Genomic DNA, 23,528 nt, shown 5'->3' with positions numbered 1-23,528 from the left:
TGAATAAGGGCTTATGTAGAGACAGCTTTGACATTCTGTCATTTCCCATTGCAACTTGTGTTGTTGGCTGGTCTTAAGGATAGTTCAGCTAAAAAGGAAGTTTGCTGTTTTGTTTTAGGAATATGCCTTTTTAAATTCATAACCCTGGATTTTTTTTGCCTGCTTATCCTTGATATTTATGTCAAGAATCAAGGGTTTCTTGCCCTAATACATTAATTGATGCCCTACACACCAGGCATCAGTTGGCAAACTTTGATTCTGCTCTGCACACAAGCATTTCTGTGTTTTTTTGCAGGAAATCTTAATTAAGTATTTTTCAAAACCATCTGCTTCACTAAGCAATTGTTTGTCTTCAAGTCTACTTCTCACACTTTGGTTTGTTTTTTCTTTGGAAGCATATTCAGTTCATAAACAGCTTATACTATTATTTTTGTCATTTATCTTCAGTTTTTGTTTCTTATTTTCTAGGAACCTCCTGTAAAAACAAAACAAAAATCCCTAAATGCTCAATTTAGGATAAGCACTACGAACATGGATGTGAAATCCACCAAGCTTGCGAAACCAGCTGAAACTGACTCTCAATCATAAAATGCAGCTGATTGCCTGCAGGCTTCTTGCTCTAATGTTTAGTGTCAGGCATATGTTTTCTTCATTGGTGCCTGATACACACGCTGGGCTATAGGATGTTTTAGATGCAAAGAGAAGGGTACTATAAATAAAGGAAGGAAGCAATATGGGCTAAACTGAACAGAATCTGCTGCCACTTTACTGATAGCTCAGATTTCTGGTTTTGCCCATATCTTGATGAATGACATGCAAAAAGACATTTCAGCTTAAAACTTTGCAAAGCAGGTTCCTATTTTATCAATAGTTCGTTGTAGAGTCTGGGATGACAAATGTTGCTGCGCTCAAAGTATTTTTGTCATGTATTGAGTCTCCTGAAGCTTTTCTTTTAAATTAACTAGTGGAGAGGAACCTAGTGTGACAGAATTTTCTCCTTTTCTCCTTCCACCCCCACTTTTGTTTTTTGTTTTGTGCTTTGTTTTTAAGTCTTTTAGATGCCCAGCATAGATGTGGGAAAAACCAGGTTTGGGAAATTCATAAAATGTCCAATCTCCTATTTATACATACAAATAAAACTTTCTTCCTATAGAAATGAAATACTGGCACCAATTTCTGAATTCCATATAATTGGATACTGTGTACTATTTTATTAATAAACAGGCCAGAAACAGGGCTGTGTAGGTGTATATTTTGAAAGATAAATGTATAATTACTGTAAAAGGTCTGACACCTCATTATCTAATAACTTAAAAGCAACAAATTAACTTACTGCTCATAAAGAGCTCTTCGTGGAAATATCATTTCTCATGCATTTATACACCCTGCCGGATTAATGGACTCAGTTGATGGAAAGCAGCTAGTTTCATTATACACCCTCCCCCTCTTCTCCTCCCGCCCCCCTTAACAAGTAATCTACCTCTTAAAATTTGTAGTTTAATACTTGTTTGGTGAATTTGTGCCACTTTCACTTTCACTATCATTCCCATTTTGTTACATTTCTGTTATGGGGACTTTATGTTGAAATATTGTATAAAGCATTTGTAGCAAGTTTAAAAAAAATAAAATATTTAAAATTATTTAAATTGTTTTGGACACTTCAATTGTATTATATGTGATTTACATTTTACATTAATTTCTTTTTGTTTTTGTTTTGGGTTGTTAATCTGGAGAGTGTGCCTGTATTAAAGTTTGCTGTTAGTTATATTTTCTTTTGTTGGAGAGTGATATAAAGATTATTCTAATGAAAACATTAAAAATTACAATTTGACATACAAATGGGGTTGTCCTTGCTTTTAAACATTTTAGCCTTGTTGGATATATTTTAAGTGCAGGCAAGCAAATGAAGAGTGGTTTTGTTTTGTTTTTCCTCCAGCATGAAATAAACCTTGGAAATCTCTCAGATGTATAAGATCTCTCTGCTGTTGCAAGCACTTAATGACCAGCTAGATGGGACTACCGTGGTGCATTTTATATAACTGTAACCAATAAAATAAACTTTTTAAAAACTTGTGAAGAACTTGCTTTTTGTAGCTAAATGTGGACTATAAGAAAAACATCTAGAAGGAATTAAGTAAGCTTGCATCCTTTAGATAATAACACAGAGCTCAGCAAAGCAAATATACATAAATCCTTCAGGGAGGTTTGTTGTTGGTTTGGGTAAAATTAATACCTTGAAATAATACCACTACAAATGCAAGGGCATTAGACTTGTGTAATCAGTGAACTTTTGATTTTTTTTGTAAGAGGTAAATAAAATATTCCATGTACACAATACTTAAAGTTTATGCACTGATTGTATTCCTAATTTCTGAAATAGTTTATCACAAAACTAAATGTTAAGATTTATTGAACAATTCGGATTTTTAGAATGTTACATTCCAAAGCAAGGAGGAATTATGACATGCCTGATACCCAAGCCAAAATCTTCCAGTAGCATAGCTGTTACAATTTACCAATTTAAGGCCTGCCCACCTAGCATGACACTTTAGTTTAATTTATCATGGTTCAGACTGTAACTGACTCCACGCATCTGAAGAAGTGAGATTTTTTTACCGACAGAAGCTTATGCCCAAATAAATCTGTTAGTCTTTAAGGTGCCACCGGATTCCTTGTTGTTTTTGTGAATACAGACTAACATGGCTACCCCTCTGATACTTCTATTAAGTTAATCTTTATTCATAGACCTCTTAGAATATCCATCCTTAACACTGCAGGAGCAAGTTAATATGTTTTACAGTGCAGGAAAACATAGGACAAGATATCGTGTGATATTCTCCCATGATTCCTTTCACTGTGTACACAGACTTGCCATTGAATGATGGGAAATATCCAAAACTGAAGTCTATTACATGACTGCCTATCCAAATAAATACCTTTATTTATTTAGAGGAGATTCTCAGACAACTCCATGTTTACTTCCTGGTATGGAAGTAAATACCACACCAAATATTTATTTTGTAGGCTTTGCTACCCATACCAGGGGTGCCAGTCAGGAGCAACTGGCATAGTTCTGCAGAAAACCCTGTAGAACACTTCACATTTTTAACATGTTTAAAATATTCAGGCTGCTCCCTCTAGTAGTATTCAAACCGTTTAAAAATCGTAAGGAAAGCAGGGCCTATCTGTGGTAAAGTACAGTCCCAATGAGGCTGGTTTTTATGGTGATTTTGTTCTTGAACATTGTTTTATGCATAAAATCTAATTGCTGCAAATAAATTGTGGATGAGCAAATACTTTTAAAGGCATTTTGTATGTGGCATAATGTGCACTGTAGCTTGATGCTTAGTGTGGTCTGGACACTAGAATGCTGCAGTGAATCACTGTTAGTGTTGGTTACATTAGCAATTGTATAACTGTATTCAGTTGAATAGGATGTGACACTGTAAAATGTGTAATGACTGGTTAAGTTTTGCAATTTTTGGTGATTGAAAACATTTTATTTATTTATTATTTATGCATAGTTACATGGCACACTCCAGGAAAATTAAGAAGTGTGAAACAAGTTTAGAAAAGCATCCTACACATTACATTAGATATTAGATTGAGATTTTTTAAAAGTTGCCTAGGGATTATAAGATCCATTTACCTATTCATTTGCAGTCCTTCAACATTGGCACTGAAACTTCTCATCAAATGCTTATTTAGTGCTCAGACCACTTTCCTATTGGCGGTTGTTCACCACAATTTGGCACCTTGTGATCATTTTCAGCAGTAAGATCACCAATGAATTAGTCACTGCTCTCCTGGTTTTGATATTTTGGTAGAAGTTTCCATTGCCATTGTATCTTGCCTGTTCTGTGATTGTATCCTTCGCTCTGTAAGGCTCTCAATCTATCACCTTTCACAAACACAGAATCCACGCACAACATTTTCCAAAGGGAAAAGCACAAAATAGCATAGATCTGCATTCCAAAATGAAATCTGATCTTTTTCAAGAGAGTACAGGTATTACCATTGCTAAAAGAGGTGACAGTAAATAGAATGTACACTTCAAAGCAGCTCTTCTCCCAGATAAGCAAGTTTACACTTACCATTGCGTCTCATTTATGTAATTGACTACCCTGTGGATTTATATAACCATCGCTTTATGATCTGATCATGGATGCAACAATGAAGGTGGCTGAAATATCTGGACTCAGGGAATGAAAACATGAAGCTTTTACCTAGAGACTATACCTGACGTGTTGGTAAGATGAAGTGAGAGGTATCGGCTTAATATTTAATACATGCTCTGGCACTGTAGTCTACCCTTCTATGGAACTAGTGAGCTAGTAGGTCTTTTCTACCTCTTTTAACTGCTATTATCTTCTAGACTAGCAGGAGTAGAAATTAGTTCTATAGACTAGTAGTGTAGGGAACAATGGTGCCATGTCAGGGCTGTGGATTAGCTCTCATACTATCTCTAACATCCTTTTATCAACTGCCCCAGCCAGCCAATTCAGGAAGCTGTTGCAAACATCTTGATTGCCCCCTGAGAGCTCGCCTCAGTGAAGTTGCCCGGCTTCACAGACAGACCAGGTGACCGGGCTGTGCCCCACAAAGCCATGCTGGCTGGGAAAGTCCAGTGTGTCTTCTAAGATGTGTTTATTCTGAAATTAAGGCTTTGTATATTAACACCAGTTTCTACTGCTATATTTTGTGTCAGCTTTTCCCATTGTGAGCCCTTCTTTTAAAGCTGGTTGTCTAATTTGAGTGTAAAATATTACTTGGCAGTAAAGACATCTTAAAGGTTCAGACAAACAGCTGTTAGTGGTTTTAAAATGTTTATGGGAAATTAATATATAATTTTTCTTTTTAACCATAAAGTACAGAAAGGATTAGTAATTTCCTATCACTTTTGTTTTGTTCCTGGATGAATCTTCCTTAAATATTTGGTGGTCTCTCATTTCCATATTTTATGGCAGTTTCCCATTTTATTTTTAATTCCAGATTACATTTTCAAAAGTGAATTTTCATCAGATCTGAGATCTAGCCCTCCTCTTTTGATCTTCGTATCTATAGGCATTCAGGTACTACAGAGATAGGCGGAACAGTAAAACCCCTCAGAGTTACGAACACTTCAGAAATTGAGGTTGTTCCTAACTCTGAACAAAACATTATGGCTGTTTTCAAAAGTTTGCAATTGAACATTGACTTAATACAGCTTTTAAACTTTACTATGAAGAAAAAAGTGCTGCTTTCCCTTTATTTTTTTAGTAGTTTATGTTTAACACAGTGCTGTACTGTATTAGCTTTTTTTTGCACGGGAGGGGGGGAAGGGGGGTTTCTCTACTGCTGCCTGATTGTGTACTTCCCGTTCCAAATGAGGTGTGTGGTTGACTGGTCAGTTCGTAACTTTGCGGTTCTACTGTATATGAAAACATACATAGAAAAGAATGTATGCATTTTATGTGTCCTTTCACCCGTTAAGGAAAATTCATTTTTTGCCCCCACTAAACACAAGAAAATTTTTGTATCCTTCAAACTTGGAGTGGGGTAGATGTCTTGATTTTTTTATTTGTTTATTTTTTTTGTTGTTTCAGTTAATTTAATAGATGTTCCTTTGGAGCGCATGAGCTCATTCTCCAAGGTTTTTTGCAGCTTATAAATATGACAGTCAAAAGTTTTCTTTTTCTTAGTCCCATTTTTTGTAGGTATTGAAAGCTTAATGCTAAAGTGCACCAGAGCTCTGTCAGAGCATCCCGATGATTCTCTGCATTATGTCATGGGGCTCGCACACCAGGAAGGGATCGCTCAGGAATCTTCAGTAGCCTGTTAATGGCAGCTTTAAAGGCCCCACCTGCTACCAACAGAGTGGCACGAGCAGCAGAATGGGGCTATAAACTGATGGATCTGGCTGTTAGGTACTCCACAGGTGACCCAGAGCTGGTGTCATGGTTGTACGAACCTTCCCCAGTTTCCCGCCATGTAGAGGGTGAAATTCACCCATTCAGAGTGGCTCTACACACCACTTAAACCTAATGAGATCTTAAATGGGGCTTTGTGCATTCCTGTTACTCTGGGGCAAATTGCACCCTGAATGAATAGCTGAAAATATTGGTGGACAAGAAATTATCCAGCCCTTTTTTCAATCCAGCTACATCATTTTATTCCGTGACCACCTCTGGTATTGAATTTCACATGCTGTGTATTGTGTTGTACACTCTCTTCAGAAGACACCTATCCCAACTCTCATTACATTCATAGGATAAAATTCACCAAAATGTTAAGTAGGCTTCACAGAGCTTCCACACTGAATAAAGAAATCAGTGGGGGAAGGGGGTTTAAATCTTACCACGGTGTTTATTCTACAAGAAACAAATTAGCATAATCTTTAGTGTTTATAGTCCCATTCCCTTATTTATTTTAAACCAATTTTGTTTGTATGTCTATTAATGGGCCTATCATCCTGATAAATCATAGGGTACTTCTGTGCTGCATTTTGATATTACATGTCTTGTTAGCTGCAAGTAATAATATGCAGTGTATAGCCTTACAGTGAGCACTTCTGTTTTGCATTATTGTGAGCCAGAAAAGATCCATGTACCTGAATTCATCCCTCTGTAATGTTATGAATCTGAGTAAGTTGTGCACAGGATAGCTTGTGACAGCCTATTACTTCTGTGTTTGTATTCTCTTTAGGTCTCCCTACCACACCCATCACTACATACCTGAACACTTTGCAGAGTCAGCAAATTAAGCAGAAAGGCTAGCGTCTATCAGTTGGAGTTTCCTCTGCATTTCTGTTCATCCCCATGGGGAAAATGCATGTATAGTACTTTTTTAAAACTAATGTGCTAGGTGGTGGGGTTGGGGAAGTGAAGTTAAAAATTTGATTTGTCTAATAGTATTCGTGCCCCCATCAAGAACAGGGTCTTATTCTGCTAGTTGCTGTACATATGCAGAATAAGACAATCTCCGCCCCCAAAGAGCTTACGGTGTAAATAGCCAAGAGAGCTAAAGGGAGGGAGGGGGAACAGGCACAGAGGTGTGAAGTGACCTTCCCAAGGTTACACCTGCAGGTCAGTGGCAGAACCAGGATTAGAGTCCAAGTTCCTTGATTCCTCAGTGCTCCTTCAACTGCATTTAGGCCAGAATGCAGTGAAGTTTTAGTAATGTTTGGTTCCTGTGTGGGTGAATTCTATGGCCTGGGATTAACCCCAAGAAGGTCCCATCTCCGGCACCAGCCCTGATGGTGCACAGTTTTGTTACTGAGCTGGGTCACTGGCAAGATCCTGGAGACAGAGTTGGCCTGTTAAGTATCCTTAGCCCAGATCATTTAGCACTTTGGACAATAACAAAGCAGGGCTCTCTGAGACGTCAGTGTATGCGGGGAAGCCCCAGGGTGCTGTACTTTTGACAGTCCGTGTTGCTGAAATTGTGCTGTTGCATTCTGCTCTAGTTGCAGTTTTCTTATGGCTGATTCAAGCCCAAGTAAACTACGCTGCCATAATCTATGTGGGAGGTTATGGCGGGCCTGAGTATTGTGCCACAGTGTTCTAACCACTTAGCAATGGTAAAAGGTGGATGCTGCTAAATGAAAGCCCAGCTTTAGCTAAGAGTCCAGAACTGCTAAACTGCAGGCTGTTTTGAGCTGTTTGGGTGGCATATAAACCAGGGAGAAATATTTATTTTACTTTAAGTGTGGTAAAGCAGTCATGATAGGGTTAACTGGGTTAGCCAGAATACCGTGGGGTAGTCATGGTTCAGTTTTTGTGGGAGTTACACAGAGAGAGTTATGGCGCAATTAAATAGAGCAGCAAGTTCCCAGCCTGTAGACCTGTGAGCAGACTTGATTTTGTTGCACTGAGTGTTCCATTACAAACATATGTCCCTAAAATAAATTCAGGCCTAAATTCCCAAGGTGTGGGCCATCCGCAGCTCCCATTGAATCAGCAGGAGCTGGAAGTGCTTGGCACCAATGAAAATCAGGCCATCAGCTTGTAAAATGACCTTGAAGAGGAAATGCACCCTAGCTGATAAAGCCATGGATAAGAAGCTGGGATCTTGGGTTCTAATCTCAGCTGCTTAGTTACTGACTCCCTGTGCAACCTTGGTAAGTCATTTGACTTTCTGTGCCATGGTCTGCTCATTAGGGAAACTAGGTAAAACGGAGGATCTCACTGATGACCAGGAACTGCAGCTGACCTGACCTGACGTTTGCATGGTAAGTAAATTATAAAATGCAGGGTGTATTAGAGAATTAGAATTAAAGTCTTGGAAGTAATATAAAATTTTACAGCACAGCTGAAAAAATAAGAGACCCTAGAGCTTATAATAAAGCAAAACAATGCATTAAGGCATAACTATTTATGATCACCAATGTCCCATATTTAATTCTAAGAGAAGATTAATGCTTATTTAAAAATATATATATATTAGGATATTACAGACAATGTTTTTGAGCCTTAGGCTGGGATTTGCAAAAGCACCTGAGTGTTAGGTGCTCAAATCCAATTGAAATTCAGTTGGAGTCGGGAGCCTGATTTTAGACTCCTTTGTGAATCCCAGTCTGAGTATTAACTGTGCTCACATTAGGGGAGTGCTTTGGTTTAACTATCAGTACAAAACCTGTGTGTAGACGAGTAAATAGATCCCTTTATAAATTCCAGCCTCAGTGCCTAAAATTAGGCTTCTAACTCCATATTTATGCCCCTATTCAGAAAAGCTGTGTGCCTACACTTGTCTTTGAAGTCCACGGGGCCTGCAGAAGCTCAGCACCTTTGAAACTCTGGCCACATCTATTAAGGTGCCCAAATATTTTCGTTGTTTCAGTTTTAATAAAAAATATGTGAATACAAAGATCTGCGTCAGGGATGGGCAACTGGCAGCCCAGTAGCTGCATCAGGCCTGCCACAGCCCAGCTCAGGGCAGGGGAGCTGGTGGCATGAGGCCAGGAGGGACGTAGGGTGTTAGGGCTGCCTGAGTGCAAACAGGCATCACATGACGCTGGGGTGAGCGGCAACAGTCTGAAGCAGGGGACCAGGCCCAGTCCTGTGGGACAGGAGCTGCCACTGCAGGGTGAGTGTGGGGTGGGTTCGCTCTCCAACCCCCCTGTTCCAGAACCTTCTACCCCTCAGAGGCAGGACTTGACCCAACCCCACCCTAGCTTGTCACACCCCCTGGGAGGACCCAACCCAACACACACCCCAGCCTGCCAGAAGGTTTTAGTGCTATAAGGATCCTCTGTTACCTTATAGCTGCCCATCCCTGCTCTAGGTACCTTAATACATAATTAATGCAGCAAAATCCCAACAACATTACTCAGAAAAGGAATTCTTCCAGCTTACTACCAACATTACTCAGAAAAGGAATTCTTCCAGCTTACTACCTACTAAAAAGAAAAAAGCTCCACTCTACCCTTTCATCATTCTGTGAAGCATACTCAGCCCTCTCCAAAACCCTCTTCAACGGATGTCTTTTGCAGCCCGCCTGGAAAGTCACCAGATTTGGGCTATTTCAGATTTATATGATTGAGGAGCCGAAATTTAGGCACACAGATTTGGAAATATTTGTCAATGTTGAGTAACTTCCTCCAGTTGCTTAAATTTGACGGGCATTTTACTGCCTTGTAATGTTGCTGATGGACAGCGGGGGGAGAAAGCACATTCTTCTGGATTTCACGGATCATCTGGACTTGTTAAATATGGAGAGTGTGAATTTAGTGTGGCATTGCATCAATGTCGAGTAATTATCCTTCCTAAATTCAGGGGAAAACCTTTCTCACTGAGGTCACTTATCAATTGTTGCACTCATTGATCAGAAATCATCCCAGGGGCTGGCTAAATGATTTGAACAACCTAATGAATATACGAGTTCAGTTGGAAGTAGATGGATTTGTCATTTCAGAATAAATTCCTGGAATAATTGCATGCAATCTCTTCATAAAACTGTCTAGGGAATAATACACCTGGTCTGAAATGAAATATGAGGAAATAAATCTTTTTAAAGGTTCTAGCAATGATTTAAACCATGTTTCAGTGCATGTGCTAATAATCATCTAAATAATTGATCATGGTATGGAAAGCAAATAGGCTTTTACTTCTGGAGTTGTTGGTTTTTTAACTTTAAGTGTGGGGAAAGTTCTATGGGCTGCATTATACATAAGGTCAGAGTAGATGATCACATAGTCACTTCTATGAGCTAAAGTCTTCTGACCTTCTATTCCTAAAATGCTCATTTTCTTGGTATGTGTGTATGGTGTAAACAGTGCGCCATTACTCTGATACAAGGGATGGAAGAGCATGGTCTTCAGCTGTATACCATCTAATAGCTCCATTATCCCTATCTAATACGAATGAGTGAATCTCAGACTTTATCTTGTGAAGCATTTAATTAATATAGGTGGGGGCCATAGGCGCTGACTTCCTCTCTACCTCAGAGGTGTTCGACCTCTGCTCCAGGACCTGCCCCCACTCCATCGCTTCCCCTAAGGTCCCCCTCTGCCTCACCTCTTCCGGCCCCACACTGCCTCTACCCTTCCCACCTCTTCCCTGAGTGTACTCCCTCCCAGCTCTTGTTAACAAGTGCTTAAGACCATATCTTTGAACAGGTGTAGCACTCCCCATGCTTTGGAGCAGGGACTTGAAATTTGGCAGAGTGTGTGGCCTTTCTATCAGAGATGTGCCTTTTGCCATCCCCAAGAAAAAACATCTGGTTTTGACCAAGTTCTAATCCTTTGGGGGAAAAAAATCAGTTTGCAGATGCTCAATAGAGACATGCTAGAGCTTAGCAGATAAAATCTCTCCAAGTGGGAGAGCTCTGTGTGGTGGCTTTAAAGGTTCCAGCCCTGTTTGACCCATGTAGGTGTCAATAAGATGCCATTTCTGTTTTGCTTTTTTTAAAACCTGGGAAATGACACACGGAAACTCTGTTACAAGAAGGTTGCACAGTCAAGCGTTCAAAAGTTAGGAAATGCCAGAATTAAAGTTGCCCGTGCAACCTTGACTTGGCCCCTTTGTACATGGATGTTGTTATAGCCTTTAATTACTTGACCACATACTATTTTTCCATGGGACCCCTGCCACAATCAGTGCACAGGGTAGGGACCTGCTTTGGGGATGAATCCGGGCATGTGATGCAGGAGACTGTAGGCCCCCTGATTCTGTGTTGCAGACACTGGGTGACATGTATGTAATGTAGTGACTGAGGCAGGGGATTGCAGGAAGAGAAAATGGATGGTCTCGTGGCTAAGACGGGAGAATGCTTTGTCGGAGTACTGGGCTCTGTCCCTGCTTCTGCCACGTAGTTCCTGTGTGATGCTGGGGAAATCACTTAAATCAGACCTCTCAGAAATGGTCACTAACTCTGTTTCTCTCATTTTCTGGAGGCCCAAAACTGAGACATGGGGCCTGATTTGCAGAAGTGCTGAGCACACACAGTTGTCACTGAAGTCTATGGGAGCGGTGCTTGAAAATTACAATGTTCTATTGTAATACTATGAAATCTGAAAAATCAGGTCTTGGGTGTCTCAAATTGGGCACCCAAAATTAAAGGGATCTTTGGACCTTAATTTTTCTGTGCTTCCATTCCTCATCTGTAAACTGGAGATAATACCCCCTCACCTCCCAGGGTGTTGTGAAGATTAATTGATTGATGTTTGTGAAGAACTCTCATACTACAGTGATCAGCCCCTTAGAGCAACCCAACAGGCAGTTCACAAGTCTATCTCCAGAGCAGGGTTTGCATAGTGTACTGTAAATAAGGCCTGGGGGCACACATTGAACAACAGGGTTAAAAAGAAAACATTGAATAGCAGCTCATTAAATGAACCCAGTCCAATCTGTGTGCTGAATGTGGCAGGGATCCTGTGGAAAAAATAGTGTGTAACCATGCAATTAAAGACCATTCCATAATGCAGATGCACCCAGAGGCCAAGTTAAGGTTGCATGGGCAACCTTAATTCTGGCATTTGCTAACTTTGGAGTGCTCGATTGCGAGACCTTCATACAGTAGTCTTTTAACAGTTTTTGTGTGAGATCATTAGACAAAGTATGGGCGGGGAAACAGAGGTGCAAAGAGCTGATGTGACTTGTCCAGGGTGCCACAGCAGATCCTTGGCAGAGCCAGGTCTCCTGATTCTCAGTCCAGTTCTCTATCGATTGGACCATCCTATCTCTCCAAGATAAGAGATCCCTCTTGGGAGTAGGTTTCAGAGGGGTAGCCATGTACTCCTTGTTGTTTTTAGCTCTCAGGAGTAGCTCCTCTTCCAAAACCCCTTTCCCACCTTCCCTGCAGCATCTTTACTGTTCCATTACATGAAATAGCAACATTAGGGTAATAAGAGATAAAAATGACAATAAATTCACCATCATCTGACACGTGGCAGCTGGAATAGGTACCCCCATGCTATTTCTCCTCTGGGATAGAAATTTACATTTATTAGTACTGAATCTTCTCTCTCCCTGCTGCTCCCAGCTCCCTCTAGGTCACCTTGCAGTTTGTCTTGTCACTTCTTGGTTGAGTTTACATCAAAGAACAGCACGAAGCAACCATTCAAGTAAATGCACAGAAATACTTGACTTCTTGGGTTAGGTTGAAAACAAAACAAAACCAAACCACTCACATCTAGAAGATTGACAGATGCTTTTCCGTAGTGACAATAGCAGGTTGTTCTGCTGCTGATAGTTTGAGAACCAGTGACAAGCCTTCCAAAATAGGCATAGCACCTCATGCTGCGTGACCCTTTTAAGTTTCACAATCCAAGCAGGGCTGGCTGAGTCATTCCTTGGATCTGAGAACTGTCAAGGAGCTGTGAGAAGTGGCTTTGGTTGATTCAGCAGGTGACACTCCATTTTTTCTGAGTCATTTTTGGCCCAGTGCCCAGGCTGTGTGCTAGATGGCATTGTGCTTCTGGAGCAGTGCCACCTTTCAGATGAGATGCAAAACAGGCACTAACCACTTGTCACTATGCCACTTAAGAAGAGTGAGAGGATAAATCCCGGTACTAGGGCCCAATTCAAGGTAGAGCACAGAGTCTACATCAGTTCCTCCTGCAGTTTTAATTGGATACGTTTCCTTTCTTGTCTGAACCTGTTGTGTGCTGTTGCTCTGCATAGGCAGGGTACATACTATAGAAGTGAGAGTCACCATACCCTGAAGGGGAAACTCGCATCCAGGGGAGGGTAGGCGGTGTTTTCATTGTTGCTCTGCCCACGAGGGTTCTGCTGGGGAGAAAGAAGCTTTTACTCCTTTGCCAAGAGCTCCCCAGGAAGCCCTGCCAGGGGAGGCTGCTGTAGGGATGAGCTGAATCAATGCATCTCCCAGTTGCCCTGGCTATATCCTGTCCATTGGAGGGAAGATTGTAGGTCCCTTGTACAGCTCTGTTGCCCCCTCTAAGGGCATTCACTCCAGCAGGACCTGGTGCAGCTGCCTCTAGGCAAATCCAGCCTGCTGGGTTTAACAGCCTATATCTACACTATGGGCACTACAATGGCACAGTAGCTGTAGCATAGACACCACCTACAGCAAGGGAAGGGGTTTTTCCATCGCTGGAGGTAATCCACCTCGCTGAGAGGCAGTAGCAAGGTCGACAGAAGACCTAGCTGCATCTACAGCAGGGTTTAGGGTGCCATGCTCGGGGGGTGAATTTTTCACACACCAAACCACATGCCCCCTTTCTCAGGGAATCTAAAACTGGAACCCTAAGACTCTCAGTCCATGCACAAATGCTTATTAAGAAGTGTAACCTATTGTGCAGTATGTGTTATGTAACCCCTTCTGTGCCTGGGCCACTTAGCCCTTTAGTTCATGATCTTAGCTTTGCTGGCCCTAGCTTCTATCCCCAGTAACAATCAAAGTGACTGTTATTACACTAGCAACTAGGCTGACTTGCATATGCTTCAGTCCCCTGCAGTACTGCCAACACATTATCACATCAAAGCGTCTTTTAAAGCGGCTACACCCAAAGCATTTTTTGCTGTGCTGATTCTTCTGTGCATGTTGTTTTGTCTGAAGCAGACTACGTAACAAGAGATGCAGGGCTGAACCAAGCCATTTCAGTTCTGCTAGCCCTTAGTGCTAACCGACAGTGTTCTCTCGAGTGTTCTTTTTATAACTCAGCTGGGGCGAGCACATTCATATAGAGGGTAAATGAAAATTGTATGAAGTCTTCCCGATCTATGATATACTTTCTGTTAATATTAAATGATGAGCTTTATTCGTTCCCCTAACCAAGAGGGCAGTTCAGTGCACATGGATGACTTTTATCAAACTATCCAATTAGATTATATGGCAGCATAAAAGATGCATGTCAGTACTTCTAGTTTTAATCCAGTGTTCTTCACCTTTTGGCACTCCGAACTCAATGTGCGTCTTAAAAAGGGCTGCAAGATACATTGCTGAAGCAATCCAGTCCATCTCACTGTAAAGGCTCAGGCCGAGATTTCCAAAAGTGACCAGTGATTTCTGGGAGCCCAACTGGAAACACCTCGATGGGACCTGAAAGCGCAGAGCATCCACTCTCTGAACATCAGGACCCTTCAGGCCTCTGTCGCTGGGCTCCCAGAAATCACTATTTGCTTTTGAAAATCTTGGGTGTAATTGTTAATGGTGAGTAAGATGTCACTTTGTTACATGGATTCACCTTCTAATATGTTCAGTAAAAACTGCATCAGGTTTTAAACAAAGGGTGAGGTTTTCAGGGGTCTCAGTGCTGGCCTAAATCCTGTCTGGAGTCTATAGGAATCTTATCATTGGTTTCAAAGGGAGCAGAGTTGAGCCAGCCCCTGAGCACTCTTGAAAATGTCACCCTTAGTAGGCCATCTGCACAGTGAAACTGACTTGGGATGGCCTGAGGGAGCAGTGACCATTGTCATGATATCCCCTAAACCACCATGGCTAGACAGTCCTGCTCTGCACCCCTAGAAAGCCGGGCACTCCAGCTTCTCACTGATAAAACAGCTTTTCTAGCTTTGGTGGTTTGAGAGAACTGGCCATAAAATCACATTATTTGGATTATGCCTTTGTGTCCCTTTGTTTGGTGCCTGTAAAATCAAATCCAGCCCCGTTACCCAGCCTCCCTCCCACTGGTCTGAGTTGAGCACGGAACACTCTCAAAAGAACTGCAGTGGGACACTTTGAAATCCTCCTTTTTGGTAAGCAGTATAAGGACTTTCCAGTTCCTAAGTATATGGCAGTAGAGTAAAATGTGCAAGAAAATCTGTCAACAAATGTCTTTTGGTCCAGTAGGCCCTCCCTTGTTTCCCTTCAAAAAGTTCCTTGCTCCACAGTACAATCCGTGGAACTGATATTTCTCCATGTCCCCTGGTGGCTGTTCAGTGTATTCACTCTCCCAGTAAGCACTATTCTAATGCAGCTGAGAGAGTGAGTTGGTTTAGCAGGGTAATGTACTCGCAGTGTTTCATACCTGATCCAAAGCAGGAAGTACTAAAAACCCTGTTCCCAGGAGGTTAAGCAGCCCAGTTTTGCAAACCCGGAAGGCTGGCAGTTTGGAGAAGTTTCAGTAAAATGTGTGAACATTCGTGCGCTTGTCCAAAGAGGATTTTTGAACCTATTAATGTCAATCTGTATCTGCTGAAGTTGATTTGCTTATGGATCTTAAATTATGATGATGGAGGGCAACGAACATGCTCTCTGTCGGGGTCAGCAACCTTTGAGAAGTGGTGTGCCAAGTTTTCATTTATTTACTGTAATTTAAGGTTTTGTATGCCAGTAATACATTTACATTTACAGGGGCCAGCGGATGGAACCCCAGACTGGCAGCGGGCTGAGCCAGTCGGGCCCGCCCTGCTCAGCCTGCTGCCGACCTGGGCTTCCGTTCATCCAGGCAGACAGCGGGCTGAGCGGAGCCGGCAGCCGGGAGCCCGGCTGGCAGCAGAGGGCCACTAAAATCAGCTTGCGTGTCACCTTTGGTACATGTGCTACAGGTTCTGACTCCTGCTATATGTTAGGAACTAAACCAAATTTGTGGAGTGGGGACATGGGGCGGGGAAAGAGACTTCTGACCCTGTACATATTTTGTTGTTAAATTAGGGGATCAGAAACTTAAGCTCTCCAAGAAAAACATTTTTCAATTAAGTCAAATATTAAACCCTAAAATCCTCACTACATTTCCTTTAAATTTTGTCCTCTGCACCATATACTAACAGTTATTTTGTTACTATACTGCCACATTCATTATATCTCAGCAGGATCTCTCATCCTTTTGGATCTCCTATCTAGCAATCATGACAAATAGCCTCCGGGCTTCATTCCCATTAGTTACAGAGCTGATGATTCTGGGATTTAATTGGGTAATGTGGAGGGCTGACAGACACCTTTCAAGAATGTAAATTGCTCACCTGTGATGGAAGACAAGCTAATTTGCATGAAAATGCCAAGTGCTCTTTGTAAAGGAGGGGAGTGCACTGTTTAATGGACCTTTTTCTAATGGGCTAGCTAGATTACACATCCTGCTTCCAACCCAGTGTTCAAGGATTTGGGGAGATCGGAGCAGTGGACATTAGAGATTTTGGAAAATGTTACTTTTCACTGAAAGGTAATTGCTTTCAAATCCTTTATCTCTACATTTCAGAGCATTGCGGTAGATTCTACTCGTGTAACTCTCTCTAAAATCAACGGCACAGCCATCCAGCATACTGGAGCTGTGTCCCTAACTGGTCTACACTACGACTTTAGGTCGAATTTAGCAGCGTTACCTCGATGTAAGCCTGGACCTGTCCACACGACAAAGCCCTTGTTTTCGACTTAAAGGGCTCTTTAAATCGATTTCTTTACTCCACCTCCGACGAGGGGATTAGCGCTGAAATCAGCCTTGCCAGGTCAAATTTGGGATAGTGTGGACACAATTCGATGGTATTGGGTGTGGACGCAATTCGACGGTATTGGCCATCCGGGAGCTATCCCAAAGTGCTCCATTGTGACTGCTCTGGACAACGCTCTCAACTCAGATGCACTGGCCAGGTCGACAGGAAAAGGCCCATGAACTTTTGAATTTCATTTCCTGTTTGGCCAGCGTGTTTGCAGAGCTCATGCAGAGCTCATCAGCATGATGTGCACATTGTTGGGGCACATTGCCCGGCTCGTACTTTGTGAGAAGTCTAAGACCTCTCGTCACCGCGCTGCCGTCGCCTCCTCACCTGGTTTTACGTGAAACAATTGTCTGCCGTTGCTCTGACGGAGGGAAGGGCGACTGACGACATGGCTTACAGAGAACTAAAATCAACAAAAGGGGTGGCTTTGCATCAAGGAGAAACACAAACAACTGTTGCACAGAATGGCCCCCTCAAGGATTGAATTCAAAACCCTGGGTTTAGCAGGCCGTTGATTTCACAAAACAAATCAGTTCAATTCCTTGTTTTGATCCATCTATATTTTTCATCTTAGGCTGGCAGAAGACTGTGCAGTATGACTGCAAGCCATCGTTATCTCCTGGGTGCTCGGCAGAATATGCTGCATTACGATTGCTAGCTGCCATAATCTCCTGGCTGCTCACCAGAAGATGGTGCAATATGAGTGCTAGCCATTGTCATCCCCTGGGTGCTCAGCAGAAGATGGGAATGACCTGGCTGAGTCACTCCTATGTCTGCCCACATGCCCCTGACCGATCTCATCGAGGTCAGCTAAAAGAGCACCCAGGAATATGACGACGATGGCTACCAATCATTAAGCACCGTCTGTTGCCAAAAGGCAATGAGCTGCTGCCATGTAGCAATGCTGTCCCACGTCTGCCAGCACCCAGGAGACGTACAGTGATGGTGAGCTGAGCGGATTCCATGCTTGCTCTGGTATGGCGTCTGCTCAGGTAACCCAGAAAAAAAGGCACGAAATGATTGTCTGCTGTTGCTTTCACGGAGGGAGGGAGTGGAGGGCCTGACAACGTGTACCCAGAACCACCCGCAACACTGTTTTTGCCCCATCAGGCATTGGGATCTCAACCCAGAATCCCAATGGGCAGCAGAGACTGCGGGAACCATGGGATAGCTACTCACAGCTACCCACAGCGCAACGCTCCAGAAGTCGATGCTAGCCTCCATACTGTGGACGCAGTCGGGAGACTTAATGCACTTAGAGCATTTTGTGTGGGGGGACACACAATTGACCGTATAAAAACGATTTCTAAAAACCCGACTTCTGTAAATTCAACCTAATTTCGTAGCGTAGACATACCTGGAGGAGCCTTAGGTCTTCTCTACCGTGAGCAAGTTGCCCTGGTTTAACTGAAATCAGTTTTTAAACCAGTTTAGTTAATATGGTGCAAACCCCCCTGTGAGGACACTATTTCAGTTGGAGTGTCTTACTATAATTTAGTTTAAATCAATTAGAATTTTGTTTACCAAAACAAGCCATACCAATATGACCCCCTTTATATCAGTGTAACCGTATCTATTCTAGGAGGTTGTAGGTTTGCCAATTTTGTTTGGACGTATTCCTGGAGGTTTCATCACGACATAATCTTTAATTAAAGATTAATCTTTAATTCCTGGAGGGTGGCATCCTAAGCCACTGCACTGATTTATCTAAATCTTTTTTTTTTTTAAACCAATTTAGTTAGATCAGTACAAAAACCTTGTGCAGACAAGCACGTAGTGATACTTGTCTTTGGCTTCTTTGCCTTCCCCCTGTACACTCCGTATCTTTTCTGAGGTCAGCCCGGTTTCTGCAGCGAGAAGAATCTCTTGTACTGTGGTGCGAGGGTGGACTTGATACACCCCTGAGGCTGGATCATAACTGGGCATCATCACCACCACTGGGCATCTTCAGAAATTCTCTCCCCTTTGCTCTGCCCCCCTGCTAGCAATGATGGGGGCATCAGTGGGGCACTGGGGTTTGTTTACAGTGTTAAAAACATTAGTGCCTCATGGTCATTGTTGTCCCCAGGTGGGGAAGTGGCAATGGTGGGAGAACATCTGCAGATGTCCAGTGTCCATGCAGGCTGGCGGAGTGATAACTGGTTCTAGAGCTCGTGCAGCTGCAGGATATTCAAATGCTTTAATGTGCGTGCAGTGGCTTATTGACTTCTTGGGAGTATCTCTCACCTGCTCGCTGATCCACCTGGCCCAAAAGCAGAGCTGCGACTATAAGAAGAAGCAAGCTCATGAGCCTCCCAAGAGGCTAATTTAAGGTCAGTAGAGACCCGGCTTGTTTTTCTGCGGGATCCAATCGTTGAAGTTGTTCATAACAATGCAGGGCTCCATCCTCACGCATTCAAAACACTTTGTGAGCATAATAAGCTCCATAAATATTGCAAAAATACAAGTGGAACAGAGGAGCCTTGTGTTGCTGTTGCAGACAGGTCCAATGCATCCTACATCTGCCCCAGATGGGCGTCACGTGGTGTTCGGGGCATGATTCCCTGTGTCTGTTTGTCATTATTGAGTTCATACCTGATGCATTAAGTTGCTACTTCAGTGTCCGTTCACTCTGCCACCTCTTGCCCAGCTCTAGTCAATGCTACACCTTCTCTCTGGCTGGGAAGGCAATGGCACCACCATGTGGGGGATTGTAATGTACTTCTCTGAACAGGACTCTTGCTGCAAAGGATGGGAGCTGGCTGCTGCTCTGATGAGTAGAGGTCCGTGTGTGTCCCATCACACAGGCTGGCGTGCATTGCCATAAATGATGATTAGCTTGCACTGAGAAAGTTCCAAGTGTTGTGCCTTCTTGCAAAGGCCCCAGCCTGCTGTGTTGTTTAAAACGTATTCGTTTCCTTGGTTTTTAACACATCTTTGTTGCTACCGCTTTCAAGCTTTAAGGTCATGGTTCAGTGAATACTTTCCCACCCCTCTCACACAGGGTGGGATGTCTTCCCTTTATTCTTAGCTGGCTGACTTTCTGAAAATCCCCACTTCAGTGGTGGTGTTAGAACTTGCTATTTCACAACACAGCAAAATAATAATTATATTACAACTCAGCACTTCTCAGTGGAAGATTTCCGTGATCTACTCGTGCACTCTCCCTTTGAACTGCATTGAGTCCTACTAGGTGAGGAAAGCTTTGCAGGGAATATCCCCGAACAGGACTGTCCCTCCTAAGCAGGGATGGACAGCCGGTGCATGTCTGATCTCAACTGACAGCTCTGAAATGAAGATACCAGCCATGGATTGAAACCAGGACCAACTGGGGTGAAGATAATCTCTTCTTCCCCCCCCCCCCACACAATTCATGCCACTTGTGGATGGATGAGGTTACCAAAGAGTCCTCCAGTTCCTCCACACCATAACTCGGGCCCTCCGTGGCATGTAGCTGGACCCCATTCTCCCACCATCCCAGGAGCGTAGGAGAGGAACAGGAGCTTCAGAACAGTCCATGGTAGAGGATGGAAGATAATTTGCACAAGCTTCTCCCCTCACAGCAGCAGGGGATATGTGGATTCTACACACACACACACACACACACACACACACACACACACACACACACACACACACACACACACACACACACACACACACACACACACACACTCTCTGTCTCTGTCTCTGTCTCTGTCTCTGTCTCTGTCTCTGTCGACCTGATGTGAAGTCTCTTAGACCTTGTGTTCGCTAGGAAGAAAGGTGTGTTCTTGAGTAAAAGCCTAGTTAAGACAAGGCAGGTTGTAGTTTTCGCATTAGCAGGTCGAGGTAAAGACTATGGGGAAGTCTACACATATTAGACCTACAAACTGCCTTGTCTCCATTAGGATTTGACCTCTTGAGTTACCACACGTTAGCTAACTTGAGGCAAGAACGCACCTTTGCTGGTGAAGATGGATCCTGATGGAGTTTGAGGACTGCCAACGTAATGGCACAGCGACGGTTTTCCCACTGGCAGCCTTGCAACAGACAGCACTCGCTAGCCTTTGGCACGAGAAACAGTCCATAGTTAACCACGTGGCTTTAGTGATTTTTAAGTAGCGAACACGAGAGAAAATGGTCAATAAAATATCCGGGAGTTAATTTTCAACCTCAGTCTGGGCTGTTTAAAAAACACGGAACATATTTGTGCAAATGGCCGTTTCTGCAGTACTGGCAACCACAAGTGTTCAAAAATCATGAGATATTTCTTTTAAGCCAGTGTGTGTTTTTTTAAAAAATAGATGTTTGATTCTTTTTATCCTTTTCTCTTGGTCTTTTAGCCTTTTACATACTCTTTTCGCCTTGTCATTAGCTTTTATCACCAACCCTGAAAACAAGAAATGTAATTTTTTTATTTTGAAATGAAAGATGAGATTCTCACATAGTCGTAGGATCCAGGGACCTGGGGCTGAAGGTAAAAAGCGAATATCAAAAGCCTTGCAGTAAAATCATAAGAGTTAGCCACTCTGCTTTCGGTTATCTGTGTGTGCAATTATCTGATTTGCAAGGGCTTTCGTGGTGATGGGGCATGCAGCTTAGGAGTGTAGTTGAACACCTTGCCCTGTTAGTGTATGTGGTTCTTTATGAAATGTGAAATGCCTTTTGCATCAACACAAATGCAAAACAATGACATGGCAAATGACAAAATAGACCCTGACCCTGCCAGCTATTCTGCACAGGGGGCCTACTGCTGTCACAGCCCTATTGACGTCCAGTTTGTCTTTCCTGGAGGGTTCTCCATATACTTATTTGAGCTTGGACATCGGGGAGGCTGCTGGGCGGGGGGGAGAACACACTCAAATTTCTCCTGAGTCTTTTCACTTCTCACCTAAATTGACTAGGGTCACTGCAGAGCAACACAAGACACTGCCTCATCCGCATGAGCAACCTCTGCAGCACCTCCAGCCTGGGTATAGAGTCTTTATACAAAGTCTGTTGGAGCCAATGGAAGGTCTCCCACTGACTTCAGTGAGCTTTGGATCAAGCCCGGGAAAGGTACCCAGGCTTTCCTATGATACTGGGCCACCAGCCTGGCAAGTAGGTTGGGGTAAATGCAGGGCTGACGGGAGCTGTGGGGGGAGCCAGTACAAATTACCAGGGCCCGGCAGTCCGGAAGGGGGCCCGGGGCCTGGCTTCCCTGGCTTCGTCGGCCCCGTTTAGCCGGTCCGCCGTTGCTGGGGGGCCCAACATTTTTTTTTTCCCACCAGGGCCCGAACCCGCTCTCGGCGGCTCTGGGTTAATGTTTGAAACGAGATTGTGTGTTGGGTATTGTGGCCTGTCTCTGCTTTTATCCCAAATACGATGTGTGTGTGAGACAGTTTCTCCTGCCTCTTTCTGCAGTTACAGACTCCGCATGGCCTCTAGATGTCCCCCCTCCTCTTCTCAGAACACCTGCACCAGGCAATGCAAGAAATCCAGCTGCACGATGGCCCACTTCTTCAAGGAATAGACTCTCCTGCTGCACATCAAACCAAAACAGGTACAGCAAGGTGGTCGCCCCGTGGCACTGACAAACGTGCAGCGCTTTGTGACGTTTGCATTTCTATAGCCAAAGCACTTTACAAATGTTAGTTCACCTCAGAGCGCCCCTGTGAGGCAGTTAATTATGGTCCTCAGTTACTGGTGGGGAAACTGAGGCACACTGGTTCAGTGACTCGCCCAAGGTCACAAAGAGAGCTGGGAATAGAACTCCATATGTAAGTCCTAGTCCCTTGCTTTAGCCAGGCCCATAAGACCATCCTTTCCTCTTGTTCTGGAACACCTAGACCCGCTGGACCCACAAGTTCAAGTCCTGGCAGGGTTGCCTTAGCTCTCCGTTCTCCTGCAACAGGAGGACAGAGTTCCACTCCATGCCCCGTGCGTGAGCCTCGTGGAAGATCTTTGCCAGTTGCCCTTGGCAATTCTTGTAAGTGCTCAGATTCTCCATTCCTCCTGTGCTGCTGGGCAGGGACCTCTGTGCCACTTGCTTGCCACCCCCCCACCTCACACAGGGCTGGAGTTCATTTCTGCTGTTGGTAGAAGTGCTGAAGTGCTTTGAGAGCCTTTGGGACACAAGGACCAAGGGCTTAATGTCACGCTATTTGCACCCAAGCCACCGCGGGATGCCTTGGCAATGTGCCAGTAGCTTAAGAACTAGACCTCATTTGCATATTAATTTACATATTTAATAGTCTTGACTTCACTATTTGCTTCTTTGGTAGGAGGCATTTTTAATACAAAAAATATAGTGTCATGATGCATTTTAAGTACATTCGGTCAGATCCTCAGCTGGTGTAAATCAGCAGAGCTTCATTACTCTCGTCTCTGTAAGTCACAGGAAGTTTTGACTAATCCAGTTAGTTGCGGAAGCCCAACTCAGTAGTAAAGTTTGTTGAAAGCTGCTAGGATGCTGATGGATAGAACTCTAGACTGGGACTCAAGACCTGGATTTTAGTCCTGGCTCTATCACTGGCCTGCTGGGTGACCTTGTGCAAGCCACCTCATCTCTGTGCCTCAGTTTCACCACATGCAAAATGGGGATAATGATACTGACCTCCTTTGGGCTCTACTGATGAAAAGCACTACATAAGAGCAAGGTATTATTACTAGTCATGTGAGTAAAGTTAAGTACATGTGCAAATGGCTGCAGGGTCGAGGCCCTGGATGGGTGCAGGGTCTTGTACCCTGAAATAGGTTTATATTTGGTTAAAC

The 23,528-nt window shown here is 43.4% G+C and overlaps 1 protein-coding gene across 12 annotated transcripts in view; it reads left to right on the top strand.

Annotated features, from left to right (window-relative positions):
* PRDM2 (PR/SET domain 2) overlaps positions 1-23,528 on the top strand; it is a 126,453-nt gene that overhangs the window by 99,299 nt on the left and 3,626 nt on the right. For 10 of the 12 annotated variants that reach the window (XR_005590301.1, XM_039508700.1, XM_039508702.1 and 7 more), the window contains one exon: positions 22,179-22,317. Coding sequence is in view for 11 of the 12 variants with exons in the window: in XM_039508700.1 (XP_039364634.1) it covers positions 22,179-22,287 (109 nt within the window). In the remaining variant the exon portion in view is untranslated. Of the gene's footprint in view, positions 1-468; positions 1,840-1,936; positions 2,295-22,178; positions 22,318-23,528 lie in introns of those variants that run through there. The other 2 variants (XM_039508707.1, XM_039508705.1) reach the window with 2 other exon arrangements.

This window comes from Mauremys reevesii, linkage group 21, assembly GCF_016161935.1.
Source record: "Mauremys reevesii isolate NIE-2019 linkage group 21, ASM1616193v1, whole genome shotgun sequence".
Classification (NCBI taxonomy): Eukaryota; Metazoa; Chordata; order Testudines; family Geoemydidae; genus Mauremys; species Mauremys reevesii.
Note: the sequence above shows the minus strand (reverse complement) of the source record. Positions and strands in the feature narration are given on the sequence as shown.